The sequence below is a fragment of the Odontesthes bonariensis genome, chromosome 12, assembly GCF_027942865.1.
Source record: "Odontesthes bonariensis isolate fOdoBon6 chromosome 12, fOdoBon6.hap1, whole genome shotgun sequence".
NCBI lineage: Eukaryota > Metazoa > Chordata > Actinopteri > Atheriniformes > Atherinopsidae > Odontesthes > Odontesthes bonariensis.
Window position 1 is genome coordinate 38,372,762 of NC_134517.1, and position 19,922 is coordinate 38,392,683.

The 19,922-nt window shown below is 48.0% G+C and overlaps 1 protein-coding gene across 2 annotated transcripts in view; it reads right to left on the reverse strand.

Annotated features, from left to right (window-relative positions):
* Positions 1-19,922, reverse strand: part of LOC142397001 (myosin light chain kinase, smooth muscle-like) — a 124,058-nt gene that overhangs the window by 95,575 nt on the left and 8,561 nt on the right. For both annotated transcript variants that reach the window (XM_075480390.1, XM_075480389.1), the window contains exons 3-11: positions 15,875-16,082; positions 12,127-12,172; positions 11,555-11,720; positions 10,876-11,041; positions 8,588-8,609; positions 5,495-5,687; positions 4,702-4,763; positions 4,076-4,176; positions 3,248-3,448 (exon numbers count right to left, since the gene is read on the reverse strand). In XM_075480390.1, coding sequence (XP_075336505.1) covers positions 3,248-3,448; positions 4,076-4,176; positions 4,702-4,763; positions 5,495-5,687; positions 8,588-8,609; positions 10,876-11,041; positions 11,555-11,720; positions 12,127-12,172; positions 15,875-16,082 — 1,165 coding nt within the window. The remainder of the gene's footprint in view (positions 1-3,247; positions 3,449-4,075; positions 4,177-4,701; positions 4,764-5,494; positions 5,688-8,587; positions 8,610-10,875; positions 11,042-11,554; positions 11,721-12,126; positions 12,173-15,874; positions 16,083-19,922) is intronic.

Here is a 19,922-nt window from a genome sequence, read left to right on the forward strand (position 1 = left end):
GACCCCGGGTAAACAGACCCCGGGTTAACTGACCCCGGGTTAACTGACCCCCGGATAAACAGACCCCGGGTAAACAGACCCCCGGGTAAACAGACCCGGGTAAACAGACCCGGGTAAACAGACCCCGGGTTAACAGACCCCCGGGTAAACAGACCCCGGGTTAACAGACCCCGGGTTAACTGACCCCCGGGTTAACAGACCGCGGGTAAACAGACCCCGGGTTAACAGACCCCGGGTAAACTGACCCCCGGGTAAACTGACCCCCGGGTAAACAGACCCCGGGTTAACAGACCCCCGGGTAAACAGACCCCCGGGTAAACAGACCCCGGGTAAACTGACCCCGGGTAAACAGACCCCGGGTTAACAGACCCCGGGTAAACTGACCCCCGGGTAAACTGACCCCCGGGTAAACAGACCCCCGGGTAAACTGACCCCGGGTAAACAGACCCCGGGTAAACTGACCCCGGGTAAACTGACCCCCGGGTAAACAGACCCCGGGTTAACAGACCCCCGGGTAAACAGACCCCCGGGTAAACAGACCCCGGGTAAACAGACCCCGGGTAAACAGACCCCCGGGTAAACAGACCTTGGGTTAACAGACCCCGGGTAAACAGACCCCGGGTTAACAGACCCCGGGTAAACTGACCCCCGGTAAACAGACCCCGGGTAAACAGACCCCGGGTTAACAGACCCCGGGTAAACAGACCCCGGGTTAACTGACCCCCGGGTAAACTGACCCCCGGGTAAACAGACCCCCGGGTAAACAGACCCCGGGTTAACAGACCCCCGGGTAAACAGACCCCGGGTAAACAGACCCCGGGTTAACAGACCCCCGGGTTAACAGACCCCCGGGTTAACTGACCCCCGGGTAAACAGACCCCCGGGTAAACAGACCCCCGGGTAAACAGACCCCGGGTTAACAGACCCCCGGGTTAACAGACCCCCGGGTAAACAGACCCCCGGGTAAACAGACCCCCGGGTAAACAGACCCCGGGTAAACAGACCCCGGGTTAACAGACCCCCGGGTTAACAGACCCCCGGGTAAACAGACCCCGGGTAAACAGACCCCGGGTAAACAGACCCCGGGTTAACAGACCCCCGGGTAAACAGACCCCGGGTAAACAGACCCCGGGTAAACAGACCCCGGGTTAACAGACCCCCGGGTAAACAGACCCCGGGTAAACAGACCCCAGGTAAACTGACCCCGGGTTAACAGACCCCGGGTAAACAGACCCCGGGTTAACAGACCCCCGGGTAAACAGACCCCGAGTAAACAGACCCCGGGTAAACAGACCTCGGGGTTAACAGACCCCGGGTAAACTGACCCCGGGTAAACTGACCCCGGGTAAACTCACCCCGGGTAAACTGACCCCGGGTTAACAGACCCCGGGTTAACAGACTCCCGGGTAAACTGACCCCGGGTAAACTGACCCCGGGTAAACAGACCCCGGGTTAACAGACCCCGGGTAAACTGACCCCGGGTAAACAGACCCCGGGTAAACAGACCCCGGGTTAACAGACCCCGGGTTAACAGACCCCGGGTAAACTGACCCCGGGTAAACTGACCCCGGGTTAACAGACCCCGGGTTAACAGACCCCGGGTAAACTGACCCCGGGTTAACAGACCCCGGGTTAACAGACCCCGGGTAAACTGACCCCGGGGTAAACATACTACCACAGACATGGACCCGCCGACCCTCAGCTGTAGGTAGATGGGTGGATGGCTCTCAGTTCTTTTCTCAGTTTATTTTCTATTTATTTTGATAAATAGAAACTGATGAAAACTCCATCACAGGTGGATTATTCCTCTCTGAAGGACTTTGACTCCCTGAAGAAGGTGAGAACAGATCTTTTTCTCAGTCAGAGACTTTTCAGGTCACCGACTGGAACAAACCAGCTGATTCCACTGAACTCCTCGGGGAGGTTTTACAGTGCAGCCCTCCTCCTCTCTGCTGCTTTTATTTTTCCATTCCTCTGTTTTTATGAACTAAAGTTTACTTAAAACGTGCTCAGCGTCCCGTCAGCAGAGCAGGAAGCTGCCAGAATACAGAAACAGCTTAAAACAACAACAACACATCTCTGGTTCCAGCAGTGAAACACATTTTCACAGCTGTTTGGGTGGAATGAGAACAGCTCAGAGCGTCTCTGCTGTGTTTAAATAAAGTGTCCTTTGTTTAAAGTGAGTCTGCAGCTTCTTCAGGCCTCAGGTTTCCTCTCATTTTCATCGGTTTGTGTTTCATGGCTGCGTTCAGGTGTGATCAGAGTGTCTGCTGCCCTCTGCTGGAGGCCTCAGAGCAGCACACTCTGTGCTGAACCCTTCCTACGGTGGCTCGGGCAGGCACACAGGTGGGCAGACAGATATGTATAGAATGGCTAGATGTGTTACGTCTGAGTTTAGAACAAGTCGGCCATCTTACCACAGGTAAGCTGCCTGGCGGGAGACGGTCAGACCTGAGGTAACCATAGTTACGCTAAGTGATCTGCTCTGACGCTATTACTCTTATCTCGCAGAAATCTCCACCATTTTACACTGTTTTACATACTAAAAAACCCTGTGCCATATTTTATTTATTCGGTCATCTGTGCAATAATTCACGTCACTACTGTGCAATATCTGATCTATTTATGGTCAGACTATGTGCATACAATGTGTAATTAACACAAGCGTAGTGCAATATGGGCAATAACTCAACCATAGCGCTATAACTTATTTTATTTAACTCTCTTCACTTTGTATATCTTGTATAGCCTATATTCTTTTTTACACTTTTTGTTTTAGATTATTCTATATTAATGATATATTATATTAATTATTCTATATTATACTGTATTTTAGATTTATAGAGATCCTATGTGTGTGTTTGGAGCTACTGGGGACTTGAATTTCCCTGAGGGAGTCATCCCAAGGGGTAAATAAAGTTGAGTCATGGGGCAAATAAACGTGAAATATTTACGTTTTTATTTAAAAAATAAATATGGACTTCGTCTGTAGTGTGATAATTAGCTTACTACTTTGATGTTTATAATAACCTAAACGTTTGAGAATTAAGCAAGTTATGTTTTGAATGTTTCACCATCAACACAAGAGAGCTGCCTGTGGTAAGATGGCCGCCATCTGCGGACGTTTCCTATGTTGCCCAGCAACGCGGACGAGACATCTAGCCATTCTATACATATCTATGGGTGGGCAGACAGACAGGTGGGCGGGGCAGACAGACAGGTGGGCAGACGGGTGGGCGGGGCTTACCGTGAACACGCAGCGTCCATGTTGCAGAGTCCACAGTCGCTCCGTCGGCCGTGGTCAGCTGACACCTGTAGCTGCCCCGGTCCGCCTGTCTCACCCTCTCCAGGGTGAGAGTCAGACGGGTCCCGTCCCGTCTCTGCGGTCCCGCCCGCACAGCGTCCCCATCCTTCAACCAGGTAACCATGGAAACGGCAGCAGAGGAGACTGCAGCAGACGACAGGTTTTAACTTGTTTAATAATCATTTTCTTTTCTTCGTATTCCTGTCAGAACATTACACAAATCCAATGTTGTAGTTTATTCAGGATAAAGGAATAAACTCAAGTTCCCTCTGGAAAAACATTGAATTTACAGCACAGGCTTTTATTCACTCACTTCCTGGTTAAGCCCCGCCTTTTCTTAAAAAGACAGACATCTCTTCTGATGGCAACAATGGAATCACACTCAATACTTCTCTCCTATTGGTTTGACTCTCGGCCAACATCTCAAATTCCTTCCTTCTGAACTAATGATGTCATGTTTTCTCTCGGCCGAGCCGAGATAATCAATCAATAATCATACTGATATGATAACATATTATTGATCATATTTGATAAGCTTGTTGTGTGTTCTAAAATCTCATTCTTAAAGTAAAAAGTTAGTTTTCGCTTCTTATGATTACAATTAATTGAATTCCAATTGGCTTGAATTGGACTTTATTATCTAAGTGCCTTGAGATGACATTTGTTGTATTTGGCGCTATATAAATAAAACTGAATTTAATTGAATTCTTCTTCTTGAGGTTCTGTCAGAGAATTCTTTACATTTCACATTAAATCAGAGGTGTGAATGACCTTGGCAGGTGAAGGTGACCTGTGCTCCCTCTGTGGCCTCCTGATCCAGAGGAACCGCCTCGAACCGCAGACCGGACCCCGACACGGACCTCCTCAGAGCCCTGAAACACACACGATGCAGTCTGACACGACCGGCACCGAGCAGAACATTCCAGAAACTGTGGTCCGCTCAGCTGTCAGACAGACAGGGAGGCCCCAGGTCATCACAGAGTTTACATTAATGTTATTGTTTTCTATCAGGTGGTTTCACTGGAAAGTTCTGGATGCGTTTTTGATTATAATGAAAGACGTGACTGAGAAGAACCCGTCCAGCATTCTCGACTTTAAGTCATTCTGGAAAATTTCAAGGAAACTGCTGTGTGGCCTCAGAAATATGCATCTAAATGTGACCAAATTAGTTTTTTCACCATAAAGCTGTTAGCATGTTAGCATCAAATGTGTTGGCTGATAGCATGTTAGCTTAAATATGTTGGCTGTTAGCTAGCAGCTGGTGTGTGTGTGTGTGTTTCCACTCTTTAGGACTTTATGTGTTTTTGATTCTAAGGAGAAGAACCCGTCAGAACGTCACCCTTTAACATCACATCTCATGAAACATTGTGTTCAAAGAGGTTTGACTTGATTCTGACCGGCTGTTGTCAGGCTGCAGGACTGAACCGGGCTGAACTGGATCGGGACCTTCTGACTGGACCTGCAGGCACACAAAGATCTCAAGTCACAATCGTTTCTCTTCCTGTGAAACATTCAAACATTAGAAGATGATAAGACTAACCCGTCCACTTAAAAAGTTCTGGCTAACTTTCCCACAAACTCTGAGTTTGTGTTCAATGCGTCTGATACCTCGATTTTAGGTTTGGTTTTTACACTTTTGGGTTTTTGGAACCAGAATGATGTGAAAGAGAAAAAAATGTAAACAGAAAACTGGGTTTGGTGAAATAAATACAAATAAAAAGAGATAAAGAGATGTACGAAGTCAAAGTAAAGAAATCAATCATTTGGAGGGACTAGAACAGGAAAATAATACAAAAATAAATTGAGGAGTAACAAATTAACGAAGAAAGAAATTCAATATTTTCCAATTTAGAAAAGTCGCAGGGTAAATAAATAGAATGAAATAAATAGAATTATTTTAAAATCAAAGCAGAAAAATGTGTTTCTTTCACATTCTTTTGCATATTTATTTAATTTAATATTAATAACATTTATCATCGTATAAACTTATTTATTCAGCCTTTTAAATATTTTTGTGTTTATTTCAGTCTATGAAGGGAGATCTATGAGGGCCGAATCTGTTTGTATTAGGACACAAACCACCAGCAGAGAAAATGATTTAGTCATGTTGTTCTCTCAGAAGCTTCGCTTACTGCTTATCTTTAAATATCACCTGAATTATGATTATTATAATAATTAGATCACAGCTACCTGAGCAGCTGCAATACTCCTCCTGGCCAGATGAGGGAGCTGAACAGGAGGTTTGCTCCTCCAGGAGGCAGCGTGTCCCTGCGGCTCCTTCTGTTCAGGCTGCTCTGCCTGGGAACTGGGAACACTGGGAGCAGCTCTGTCCACCGTCAGGTTCCTGGTTCTGGTTGGTTGGTCCTCGGCTGTCTGGAAGCCGCTGCAGGACACATCGCAAGGCCGTCATTATCATGTTTACGTGTAGGAGGGGACACATCGCGAGGCCGTTATCGTGTTTACATGCAGGAGGGGACACATCGCGAGGCCGTTATCGTGTTTACATGCAGGAGGGGACACATCGCGAGGCCGTTATCATGTTTACATGTAGGAGGGGACACATCGCGAGGCCGTTATCGTGTTTACATGCAGGAGGGGACACATCGCGAGGCCGTTATCGTGTTTACATGTAGGAGGGGACACATCGCGAGGCCGTTATCGTGCTTACATGCAGGAGAGGACACATCAGGAGGCCGTTATCGTGTTTACATGTAGGAGAGGACACATCGCGAGGCCGTTATCGTGTTTACATGTAGGAGGGGACACATCGCGAGGCCGTTATCGTGCTTACATGCAGGAGAGGACACATCAGGAGGCCGTTATCGTGTTTACATGTAGGAGAGGACACATCGCGAGGCCGTTATCGTGTTTACATGTAGGAGGGGACACATCGCGAGGCCGTTATCGTGTTTACATGTAGGAGGGGACACATCAAGAGGCCGTTATCATGTTTACATGCAGGAGAGGACACATCGTGAGGCCGTTATCGTGTTTACATGTAGGAGAGGACACATCGTGAGGCCGTTATCGTGTTTACATGTAGGAGGGGACACATCAAGAGGCCGTTATCATGTTTACATGCAGGAGAGGACACATCGTGAGGCCGTTATCGTGTTTACATGTAGGAGGGGACACATCGTGAGGCCGTTATCGTGTTTACATGTAGGAGGGGACACATCAAGAGGCCGTTATCATGTTTACATGCAGGAGAGGACACATCGTGAGGCCGTTATCGTGTTTACATGTAGGAGAGGACACATCAGGAGGCCGTTATCGTGTTTACATGCAGGAGGGGACACATCGCGAGGCCGTTATCATGTTTACATGTAGGAGAGGACACATCAGGAGGCCGTTATCGTGTTTACATGTAGGAGAGGACACATCGTGAGGCCGTTATCGTGTTGACATGCAGGAGAGGACACATCAAGAGGCCGTTATCGTGTTTACATGCAGGAGAGGACACATCAAGAGGCCGTTATCGTGTTTACATGTAGGAGAGGACACATCAGGAGGCCGTTATCGTGTTTACATGTAGGAGGGGACACATCAGGAGGCCGTTATCGTGTTTACATGTAGGAGAGGACACATCAGGAGGCCGTTATCATGTTTACATGTAGGAGGGGACACATCAAGAGGCCGTTATCGTGTTTACATGCAGGAGGGGACACATCAAGAGGCCGTTATCATGTTTACATGTAGGAGAGGACACATCAGGAGGCCGTTATCGTGTTTACATGTAGGAGGGGACACATCAAGAGGCCGTTATCGTGTTTACATGCAGGAGGGGACACATCAAGAGGCCGTTATCATGTTTACATGTAGGAGAGGACACATCGTGAGGCCGTTATCGTGTTTACATGCAGGAGAGGACACATCAAGAGGCCGTTATCATGTTTACATGTAGGAGAGGACACATCGTGAGGCCGTTATCGTGTTTACATGTAGGAGAGGACACATCAGGAGGCCGTTATCGTGTTTACATGTAGGAGAGGACACATCAGGAGGCCGTTATCGTGTTTACATGCAGGAGAGGACACATCAAGAGGCCGTTATCGTGTTTACATGTAGGAGAGGACACATCAGGAGGCCGTTATCGTGTTTACATGCAGGAGGGGACACATCGCGAGGCCGTTATCGTGTTTACATGCAGGAGGGGACACATCGTGAGGCCGTTATCGTGCTTACATGCAGGAGAGGACACATCAAGAGGCCGTTATCGTGCTTACATGTAGGAGGGGACACATCAGGAGGCCGTTATCATGTTTACATGTAGGAGAGGACACATCAGGAGGCCGTTATCGTGTTTACATGCAGGAGAGGACACATCGTGAGGCCGTTATCGTGTTTACATGCAGGAGAGGACACATCAGGAGGCCGTTATCGTGTTTACATGCAGGAGGGGACACATCGTGAGGCCGTTATCGTGCTTACATGCAGGAGAGGACACATCAAGAGGCCGTTATCGTGCTTACATGTAGGAGGGGACACATCAGGAGGCCGTTATCATGTTTACATGTAGGAGAGGACACATCAGGAGGCCGTTATCGTGTTTACATGTAGGAGAGGACACATCGCGAGGCCGTTATCGTGTTTACATGCAGGAGAGGACACATCGCGAGGCCGTTATCGTGTTTACATGCAGGAGGGGACACATCGCGAGGCCGTTATCGTGTTTACATGTAGGAGAGGACACATCAAGAGGCCGTTATCATGTTTACATGTAGGAGAGGACACATCAAGAGGCCGTTATCGTGTTTACATGCAGGAGGGGACACATCGCGAGGCCGTTATCGTGTTTACATGTAGGAGAGGACACATCGCTTCAGTTTAACCCCAGACAGCTTGTCTTTAGCGTTGTAGCAGTACTGATTAATGCACATCTGACTTTCAGTCCGTGTCCCAGGAGACGTTGGACTGATGATGGATCACATGTTGCTCTATCAGCTGCTACTAAAACACAAGTGGTCGTCCAGGACAGATTAGCAGCTTGTGAAGCCTTAAGGTCTCCAAACCTCTCCTGGACAACATCGACCTGCAGCTGCTGAGGAGCCATGTCCTCCAAAAACTGAGATCAGGTTCAGATAGCAACCCTTCCCGGCAGTAAATCCACTCTGAAGCACGCGGCTGCTGAGCTGTCTCATTTGGGTTTGGGAAGGGAAAGTGGAAAAGTTACAGCAGAAACATTCATCCAGGCAGAACAAACAACTGGAACTTATCAGAAAGGACGGAGCCAGAAACCAGAGGACGAGCAGCACTTAAATGGAGGTGAAAGAAAGAACTCACCTGGAGAAGACATCAGGAACACCTGGAGGGAGACAGGCAGAGACATCAGAACAGAACCCGTTCAACACCAAACATGTGTCTTCTTATTGAATCCAAACATTGAAATCCAGAGATAAACCACAGCTTACACACACAGCTTCAGGATGAGGCTCATCAATGTCAGTTTCACCGATTTACTGAAGAACTCAGGATGTTTAAAACAATGTGTGGACTCAAACAGCTCTCTTAAAAATTCCTTTAAACAACCAATACAGCTAACAAGCTCCACTCAAAGTAATAGTTCTTATTATTTCTGAAGAGATGAGAACTAAATAAAAAGATGAAGCTGAGATCAGTCTGCTTCATCCTGAAGCTGCTGCAGGACGGTCAGCAGAATCCGCTTCATCAGCAGAATCCGCCTCATCAGCAGAATCCGCCTCATCAGCAGTATCCGCCTCATCAGCAGAATCCGCTTCATCAGCAGAATCCGCCTCATCAGCAGTATCCGCCTCATCAGCAGAATCCGCCTCATCAGCAGAATCCGCCTCATCAGCAGTATCCGCCTCATCAGCAGAATCCGCCTCATCAGCAGAATCCGCCTCATCAGCAGTATCCGCCTCATCAGCAGAATCCGCTTCATCAGCAGAATCCGCCTCATCAGCAGAATCCGCTTCATCAGCAGAATCCGCCTCATCAGCAGAATCCGCCTCATCAGCAGAATCCGCCTCATCAGCAGAATCCGCCTCATCCGCCTCATCAGCAGAATCCGCTTCATCAGCAGTATCCGCCTCATCAGCAGAATCCGCCTCATCAGCAGTATCCGCCTCATCAGCAGAATCCGCCTCATCAGCAGAATCCGCCTCATCAGCAGAATCCGCCTCATCCGCCTCATCAGCAGAATCCGCCTCATCAGCAGTATCCGCTTCATCAGCAGTATCCGCCTCATCAGCAGAATCCGCCTCATCAGCAGTATCCGCTTCATCAGCAGAATCCGCCTCATCAGCAGAATCCGCTTCATCAGCAGAATCCGCCTCATCAGCAGAATCCGCCTCATCAGCAGAATCCGCCTCATCCGCCTCATCAGCAGAATCCGCCTCATCAGCAGTATCCGCCTCATCAGCAGAATCCGCCTCATCAGCAGAATCCGCCTCATCCGCCTCATCAGCAGAATCCGCCTCATCAGCAGTATCCGCCTCATCAGCAGAATCCGCCTCATCAGCAGAATCCGCTTCATCAGCAGAATCCGCCTCATCAGCAGAATCCGCCTCATCAGCAGAATCCGCTTCATCAGCAGAATCCGCCTCATCAGCAGAATCCGCCTCATCAGCAGAATCCGCTTCATCAGCAGAATCCGCCTCATCAGCAGAATCCGCCTCATCAGCAGAATCCGCCTCATCAGCAGAATCCGCTTCATCAGCAGAATCCGCCTCATCAGCAGAATCCGCCTCATCAGCAGAATCCGCTTCATCAGCAGAATCCGCCTCATCAGCAGAATCCGCCTCATCAGCAGAATCCGCCTCATCCGCCTCATCAGCAGAATCCGCCTCATCAGCAGAATCCGCCTCATCAGCAGAATCCGCTTCATCAGCAGAATCCGCCTCATCAGCAGAATCCGCCTCATCAGCAGAATCCGCTTCATCAGCAGAATCCGCCTCATCAGCAGAATCCGCCTCATCAGCAGAATCCGCCTCATCAGCAGAATCCGCTTCATCAGCAGAATCCGCCTCATCAGCAGAATCCGCCTCATCAGCAGAATCCGCTTCATCAGCAGAATCCGCCTCATCAGCAGAATCCGCCTCATCAGCAGAATCCGCCTCATCAGCAGAATCCGCTTCATCAGCAGAATCCGCCTCATCAGCAGAATCCGCCTCATCAGCAGAATCCGCTTCATCAGCAGAATCCGCCTCATCAGCAGAATCCGCCTCATCAGCAGAATCCGCCTCATCCGCTTCATCTGCAGATTTCAGCTTTACAGTCGTCGCTAAACCATCCTGAGCTCTGATTGGCTGCCTCACCCTGGTCACTAAACCATCCTGTGCTCTGATTGGTTGCCTCACCCTGGTCACTAAACCATCCTGTGCTCTGATTGGCTGCCTCACCCTGGTCACTAAACCATCCTGTGCTCTGATTGGCTGCCTCACCCTGGTCACTAAACCATCCTGTGCTCTGATTGGTTGCCTCACCCTGGTCACTAAACCATCCTGTGCTCTGATTGGCTGCCTCACCCTGGTCACTAAACCATCCTGTGCTCTGATTGGCTGCCTCACCCTGGTCACTAAACCATCCTGTGCTCTGATTGGCTGCCTCACCCTGGACGATGAGCTCAGCGCTGGCGCTGGCGGTGCCGGCGCCGTTGATGACTGAACACGTGTAACTTCCTGCGTCCTCCGTGCACACCTCCTTTATCTCCAGAAAGTGACGACCGGAGAGCTCGTACACACCGACCCGCCCCCGAGACTGAAGCTCCGCCTCCTCCTGAGACAAAGATAGTTACACCATTAAACAAACAGCTAACCTCCACCACAGAAGAAGAAAAGCTTTCCATCGCACCATGTAAACTTATTATTTCAATGTATTGTCAGGAAAATTGTCGTTTTCTTTTGAAAACCATCTGAACAGCGCCCCCTGCTCTGTAAACATCAGCCTGGAATCACTCTCACAGGAGCTGTGTGAACAAATTAAACATAAAAGTGTTCGAATCAGATCAACACGTTTTCACTGCTTTACAATAAAATAATGAGAATTAGCACACCTTCCTCTCTGCTGCACTTCAGCTGGTTTATATTTTATCCTGTTATCTGCAGCAGCTGATCTTTAATAATAACTCATACTGCAGGGATTAATAAAGTTTTATTGAAGTTAACTGACAGAACTTGTGGTCCTGAACAGACTGTTTTGGTTTCAGCTGAACACGATTTCCATTTGAACAAATCTGCAGAGTTTTAATCGACTGTTTATTTAGCATCACAGACAGTAGGCTCCTCCCACCTTGTACCATGTGACCTGTGGCTGTGGGCGTCCGGTGGTTTTGGCGCAGAACTTGGCGCTCTGTCCCGGTCCGGCAAACACCCGAGTCGGCTTGGTGATGAACTTCGGGGGACTCTGGCCCCAAATACTGGGCCTGTTCTCCAGCGCCGGGACAGCAGAGCGGCACCTGGAATCATGGGAAACGGAGTCCTGTAACCAGCACAGTCCGGCTGCAGCGCCCCCTTCTGGGTGGATGCTAACATGTGAACCGTGGTGCTGAGTTCTCAGAATTATAAGTAGCATAAAACATGTGGAATCAGAGGTTTAAGTAACATAAAACATGTGGAATCAGAGGTTTCTATGCTCTCCTGCTGCTCTGGAAGCCATAAAACACCCGAGAGGAAGCAGCTGCTGCAGGAAGCAGCTTCAGGAGCCGTGAATCTCTGCTGATGTGGTGGCAGACAGAAGCACCGACAGATTTAAGGAGCCTCCAGGCTCCAGAGGAGGAGCAGCCTGAGCCTCCGACACCGGCAGGAGTTACGACTCAACCATCTGCAGGTCTGTTTACCAGAGCTACAGCTGCTGGAACTCACCCCGTTTTCACCGAGGACGGCAGGACCAACCGCCTCCCAGAGTCCTCTGCAGGTGCAAAAACAGGAGAAGAAGAAGAGTTCAACCTCTGAATAAACTGCAGACAAAAACTTTAAACTGCATCCTTCACACTGACTTTATGCTGCTGTGAAACATCACTGAGTTTAACCGTGAAGATGGCTCTGCATGAAACCGATGGAAAGCTATTTTATGTGTTATTAAAGCATCTTTTACTCTCTGTGTGCCACTGGACGACTTCCTGCTCTGTACTTTTACTCTTTGGTGTTTCATGATGAAAACACTTGAAGAAGTAAGCTTAAAACACACATGAATGTCATACAAAATGTCCCAGAAGTGGCAGGAAATTTAAACTCTGGATCTCACATATTTACAGCCCTGATCTGCTCAGGCTGGAAGTGGCTGAACTCAGTTTTATTTATACAAATCAAAGCAAATGTTGTCTCAGGGCACTTGAAAGATACAGACCAATTCAATCCACTTCATTGTTAAACAATCATAATCCAATCAAATCCAATTCATCCATCCATCCCTCCATCCCTCCATCATCTTCGCTGGGGGCCTCTTCCCAGTGGGACGGGCCCGGAACACCTCACCAGGGAGGCGTCCAGGAGGCATCCTAACCAAGTGCCCCAGGAGGCATCCTAATCAGGTGCCCCAGGAGGCATCCTAACCAGGTGCCCCAGGAGGCATCCTAACCAGATGCCCCAGGAGGCATCCTAACCAGGTGCCCCAGGAGGCATCCTAACCAGATGCCCCAGGAGGCATCCTAACCAGGTGCCCCAGGAGGGATCCTAACCAGATGCCCCAGGAGGCATCCTAACCAGATGCCCCAGGAGGCATCCTAACCAGATGCCCCAGGAGGCATCCTGCGATCTCGTTCTTTCGGTCCCTACCCACAGCTCGGGACTATAGGTGAGGGTAGGAACATAGATTTGTCTCGTTTCGTTTCGTTTATTCCAAGCAAAAATAATATACAGAACAAGCGGCTAAGTATTTGTGCAAATTCAAATAAGCTTGGAAAGGAGTGGGATGAAGACAAGCTTATAGATTCCCACCCCCATTCAGTTCTTAATAAATAATAAGGCCGCCGCCATTTACATCAAATGTGTGTACATAGTACAGTTGCAAAAAAGAAAAGGAAAAAAATACATATACATACACACATATATATACACATATATATACACATATATATATATATATATATATATATGCATACATACATATATACATACATTTCTCTTCCGCCCTTTCTTCTTCCTTAAAAAATACCAGCAATGGTAATAAGAATACCCCAAGGGTAAGGCCTGTGAGTAACTGATTATAACATATTTTACTGTCGTACGCAGCGATCTTCTTGCGCACTGAACTTTAATAATATAATTTTTTTGTATCTTATTTTGAAAAGGTGAATGGATGGGCATTGTTTAATATTCCGTTCCATAGACGGACGCCACATACAGATACACACATGGTCTTCCTCGTGGTCCTCACTGCTGGTACTTTGAATTTGCCACAGCCCCTCAAATTGTAGTTACCTTCTCTTTTTAAAAATATTCTTTGTATATTTGTCGGTAATAATTCCTTACTTGCTTTGAACAATAGCTGTGCTGTATAGAAATCAATTAAATCTTGTAGTTTGACCGGTGAATCGAGAGCTTGGCCTTCTGGCTCAGCTCCAGGATCTCATTCCCGGCCCGGAGAGGGCATTCCACCCTTTTCCGGCTGAAGACCATGGTCTCGGATTTGGAGGTGCTGATTCTCATCCCAGCCGCTTCACACTCGGCTGCGAACCGCTCCAGTGAGAGCTGAAGGTCACGGCCCGACGACGCCAACAGAACCACATCGTCCGCAAAAAGCAGAGACCCGATTCTGAGGTCGCCAAACCGGACCCCCTCAACGCCCTGGCTGCGCCTAGAAATTCTGTCCATAAAAATTATGAACAGAATCGGTGACAAAGGGCAGCCCTGACGGAGTCCAACCCTCACAGGAAACATGTCCGACTTACTGCCGGCAATGCGGACCAAACTCTGACACCGGTCATACAGAGACCGAACAGCCCATATCAAGGAGTCCGGCACTCCATACACCCGGAGCACCCCCCACAAGAGTCCCCGAGGGACACGGTCGAACGCCTTCTCCAAGTCCACAAAACACATGTAGACCGGTTGGGCGAACTCCCATGCTCCCTCCAGGATCCTGCGGAGGGTATAGAGCTGGTCCACTGTTCCACGGCCAGGACGAAAACCACACTGCACCTCCTGAATCCGAGATTCGACTATCCGGCGGATCCTCCTCTCCAGTACCCCCGAATAGACCTTACCAGGGAGGCTGAGGAGTGTGATCCCCCTATAGTTGGAACACACCCTCCGGTCCCCCTTTTTAAAGAGGGGGACCACCACCCCGATCTGCCAGTCCAGAGGCACTGCCCCCGATGTCCACGCGATGCTGCAGAGGCGTGTCAACCAAGACAGCCCCACAACATCCAGAGCCTTGAGGAACTCGGGACGGACCTCATCCACCCCAGGGGACTTGCCACCGAGGAGTTTTTTAACCACCTCGGCAACCTCAGCCCCAGAAATGGGAGGCCCCACGTCCGAGCTCCCCAACTCTGCTTCCTCATCGGAAGGCGTGTCGGTAGGATTGAGGAGGCCCTCGAAGTATTCCCCCCACCGACTCACGACGTCCCTAGTTGAGGTCAGCAGAGCCCCGCCCTCACCATACACGGTGTAGACGGTGCACCGCTCCCCCCCTAGAGCCGCCGGATGGTGGACCAGAATCTCTTCGAGGCCGTCCTGAAGTCGTTCTCCATGGCCTCCCCGAACTCCTCCCAAGCCCGAGTTTTTGCCTCAGCAACCGCCGAGGCTGCGTTCCGCTTGGCCTGCCGGTACCCATCAGCTGCTTCCAGAGTCCCACTGGCCAAAAAGGCCCGATAGGACTCCTTCTTCCACTGGTATCCACCAGCGGGTTCGGGGATTGCCGCCACGGCAGGCACCGACCACCTTACGGCCACAGCTCCGGTCGACCGCCTCAACAATGGAGGCACGGAACATGGCCCATTCGGGCTCAATGTCCCCCACCTCCCCCGGGAGGTGGGAGAGCAATTGGAAATCCAATTCATTAAATTCCAAATTAGTTCAATTTATTCAGGCCAATTAAAAAAACAACAGATGGCACTGAAGCGTCCCTCACTTACAAAGACTCTGCTGGAACCAAACGCACGAGTTCAGTTCCATAGTGTGGAACTGATGCTGGACTCGGTTCCATAGTGTGGAACTGATGCTGGACTCGGTTCCACACTGTGGAACTGATGCTGGACTCGGTTCCATAGTGTGGAACTGATGCTGGACTCGGGTCCACACTGTGGAACTGATGCTGGACTCGGGTCCACACTGTGGAACTGATGCTGGACTCGGTTCCACACTGTGGAACTGATGCTGGACTCGGTTCCACAGTGTGGAACTGATGCTGGACTCGGTTCCACAGTGTGGAACTGATGCTGGACTCGGTTCCACACTGTGGAACTGATGCTGGACTCGGTTCCACACTGTGGAACTGATGCTGGACTCGGTTCCACACTGTGGAACTGATACTGGACTCGGTTCCACACTGTGGAACTGATGCTGGACTCGGTTCCACACTGTGGAACTGATACTGGACTCGGTTCCACAGTGTAGAACTGAATCATGTGAACCTGGTTTCATCAGAGCTGTCAGCAGGTGTTCATACCTTCCAGCAGGATCTCCACGGTAACCTGCCGGCTCCCCGCCTGATTGGTGGCCTGGCAGGTGTACCGACCCAGGTCCTCCTGCGTGACTCCTCCCACCACCAGGCTGAAGGTGCCCCGCCCGCCTCGCTCCACCAGGCAGCGCTCTCCACCAGTCACAGCCCTCCCCTCTCTGTACCATGTGACCTGCGGCTCAGGATGACCTCGCACCTGAAAGTCACAGAACAGGATGAACGGCGTTTGGACCGGTCCAGATCCCTCAGAACGGCGCCTGCAGGTCCAGGATGTTCAAACTGGTAAAAGATGAAGAACGAGTCGAACACGCTGAGAAGCAACGATGAAAATTTTATTTTGTGAAAATAACAGGAAGTGCGTTGCTCACTGCGGCTAGCTTTAGTAGCGCCGAATTCGTGGGAACAAAATAGTAAACAGCCGGTATTTTGTCAGGTTTTCAACACGTTGGGGATCTAAACAACTACTTTCTCACCTGAAAATGTTTCAAATGTTGCTAAAGTTTACAGAGTTTAGAGCTTAAGAGAAATCAGCTTCAGGCCGGCTGATTTCAGCTCGGGCAGGAGCCAAATGCATTGTGGGTAAACGCTCTGCATACTGTCTGATCGAATGAGTGACCACGTGAGTCCCCACAGCTGTGGGAACATCTGTCAGCTGTGGGTTTTCATGACAATAATCAAACTCTGGTTTTAATAATTGGCTCATTAAGAATATTGAATCACATCAAACACAATTCAGTTTTTCCCTCTTTCATTACAGCAGGATGTCACATGAACTGAAGAAAAAGCCTCAGAGAACAGAAAATATATCAAGTTTTCTCTTCTCAATATTATAATTCTCATAATCAAGCTTCAGTCTAAATGAAAACAACTCCAGGACATAAAGAAACAAAATCTTTTTTCTAATGTAGTAATTAAAACAATATACATTTATTCAGTCTCTGATCAGCAGTTCTGCAGCTTCCTGAAGCTCTCAGAGTTTCTCTTTGGACATTTTCTGCTTCTTCCCTCATCTTCAGTCCTTGTACCTGAGCATCTTCAGAGGAATGTGTTTTTTCTTTGTTAAGCCACTTAACTCTGAGCTGTGAACCATTCAGGCAAGAAAAAGGCTCCTAACTCAAGGGATGAACCAGTGTTGTGTCCACATTTTAAACTGGATCTTTAGGCACTTTGTTCCCAGCAGCCTGTCACAGAGACACATCATTTGTTCCCATTTCTTTAGCTGCATCTGTGAAAAACAGCTTCATAGTTTCAACTTTTTTGTACATTTACGTTAAAACTGCTTCCAGTTACCAAAAGAGTCAAATTAATATAAGAAATTCAGTTTAAAAAAAAATTCTAATCCCAAAATAATGAATGTTATCACGTCTAAAAGTAGAAAAGTAGGAAAAAAAACAGACAATAATAAGAATTATATGTTATTCAACATCAAGAGTAAAAGTAAATAAGAATCAATTTAAAGCTTAAAAAAGAATATAAGATATAATCTAATGACTAATTATGGAACAGTTAATATAAATGAAATGATTAAAGTGTTTTATGCCACCAGAAATGAATAATCTAGAAGCTCTTTGTGGGTTTCAGACTGGAATTAAGATTTGTTCCCATTTCTTTAGCTGCATGTGTGAAAAACAGCAAAGATAACACAGTCTGACAGACAGAAAACAGGATTTCTGCAGCAACAAGGTGATTCCCAAAGAGCTGTTAGCTGAAAACTTGGCATATCTCAGCATGGTGTGCAGTGTGTCCTTAAAACATTTGAGGAAACTGGACAAGTGGAGGACAGAAGAAGAAGTGTCAGGCCTAAAGAACTATCTCCAGCAGATGAACAGGATCTGAAAGTTTTTGTTCCCACTTTTGTGTAATTTTGTGTCTCTTTGTTGCTTTTACTTTAGTTTTTGTTCCCACTTGTGTAATTTCGTGTCTCTTTGTTGCTATTTCGTTAGTTTTTGTTCCCACTTGTGTAATTTCGTGTCTCTTTGTTGCTATTTCGTTAGTTTTTGTTCCCACTTTTGTGTAATTTTGTGTCTCTTTGTTGCTTTTACTTTAGTTTTTGTTCCCACTTGTGTAATTTTGTGTCTCTTTGTTGCTTTTTTCGTTAGTTTTTCTTCCCACTTGTGTAATTTTGTCTCTTTGTTGCTATTTCGTTAGTTTTTGTTCCCACTTTTGTGTAATTTTGTGTCTCTTTGTTGCTATTTCGTTAGTTTTTGTTCCCACGTTTGTGTAATTTTGTGTCTCTTTGTTGCTATTTCGTTAGTTTTTGTTCCCACTTTTGTGTAATTTTGTGTCTCTTTGTTGCTATTTCGTTAGTTTTTGTTCCCACTTTTGTGTAATTTTGTGTCTCGTTGTAGCTTTTTCTTTAGTTTTTGTTCAATTCAAATTCAAAATTCAAAAATACTTTATTTATCCCAGAGGGAAATTAAATGTTGATGTAGCTCAATTAAATCAGGGAGTTATTATAGATGCTGATGGCTGTGGGCAGGAAAGATTTTCTGTAGCGGTCCATTTTGCATCCAAACTGAAGAAGCCTTTGACTGAAGAGACTCTGTTTTCCGATAACAGTCTCATGGAGAGGATGTTCAGGGTTGTCCATAATTCTCTTGATTTTATGCAAAATCCTTCTTTGCATTATTGTCTCCAGAGGTTCCACAGTCGTCCCCAGAACAGAACCAGCCTTCCTTATCAGGTTGTTGAGTGTTTTTAGGTCCCTGGTTCTGATGCTGCTGCCCCAACAGATGACGCAAGAGGAAATGACGCTCTCAACAACAGACTTGTAGAAGATCTGCAACATCTTGCTGCAAACCTTGAAGGACCTTAGCTTCCTCAAGAAGTACAGTCTGCTCTGTCCTTTCTTGTAGATGGCTTCACTGTTGTGTCTCCAGTCCAGTCTGTTGTCCACATGAACACCAAGGTATTTATATTCCTCAACCACCTCCACTTCTTCTCCCATGATGGAAACAGGGTTTGATCTGACCTTGTTTCTCCTGAAATCTACAATCATCTCCTTTGTTTTGTTAACATTCAAGATGAGATGATTGTTCCCACACCATGCCACAAAGCGGTCCACCAGCTCTCTGTACTCAGCTTCTTGTCCATCTCTGATACACCCGACAACTGCAGAGTCATCTGAATATTTCTGTAGATGACAGGAGTCTGACTTGTACTGGAAGTCTGAAGGGTACAGAGTGAAAAGGAATGGTGAGAGTACAGTCCCCTGTGGTGCTCCTGTGCTGCTGATCACCTGGTTAGACACACAATTCTTCAGTCTGACAAACTGTGGTCTGTTTGTCAGGTAGTCATTAATCCAGGTGATTGTTGAGGCCTCCACCTGAGTCTTCTGGAGTTTCAGACGAAGCAGATCAGGCTAGATTGTGTTAAATGCACTGGAGAAATCAAAGAACATGATCCTCACAGTGCTGCCTGCTTTGTCCAGATGACAGTGGGTTTGTTGAAGCAGGTGTATGATAGCGTCTTCAACTCCAACTCCATGGCGATAAGCAAACTGCAGGGGGTCCTGATATGTGCTGGTCTGCTTACACAGGTGGGTCAACGGGAGTCTCTCCAGGACCTTCATGATGTGGGATGTCAGTGCAACAGGTCTGTAGTCATTGATGTCTGAAGGGTGAGTTTTCTTTGGTACCGGAACCAGACAGGATGTCTTCCACAACAGTGGTACCTTCTCTTGGGTCAAGCTAAGGTTGAAAAGGTGTTGCAGAATCCCACAGAGCTGCTCTGCACAGGCCTTCAGGACTCGGGGGCTGACACCATCTGGACCTGCAGCCTTGTTCCGGTTCAGTCTCTCCAACTGCCTCTTCACCTGACTTCTAGAAACAGAAAAGTGGGAGGGGGAGGCAAAGGGGACCGCAGCATCTCCTGATTGGGTTGAAGACAAACTAGTGGAAGCAGAAGAATCCATGACTGAGGTGGAGGTGGAGGTGTTACAGGAAAGCTGTGGGTCAGAGGAGGGTGGGATGTCTCTTTGGCTGGGAACAGGAGGGGAGGATGGTGAGCTTGTTCCTGAACTGAACCTGTTGAAGAA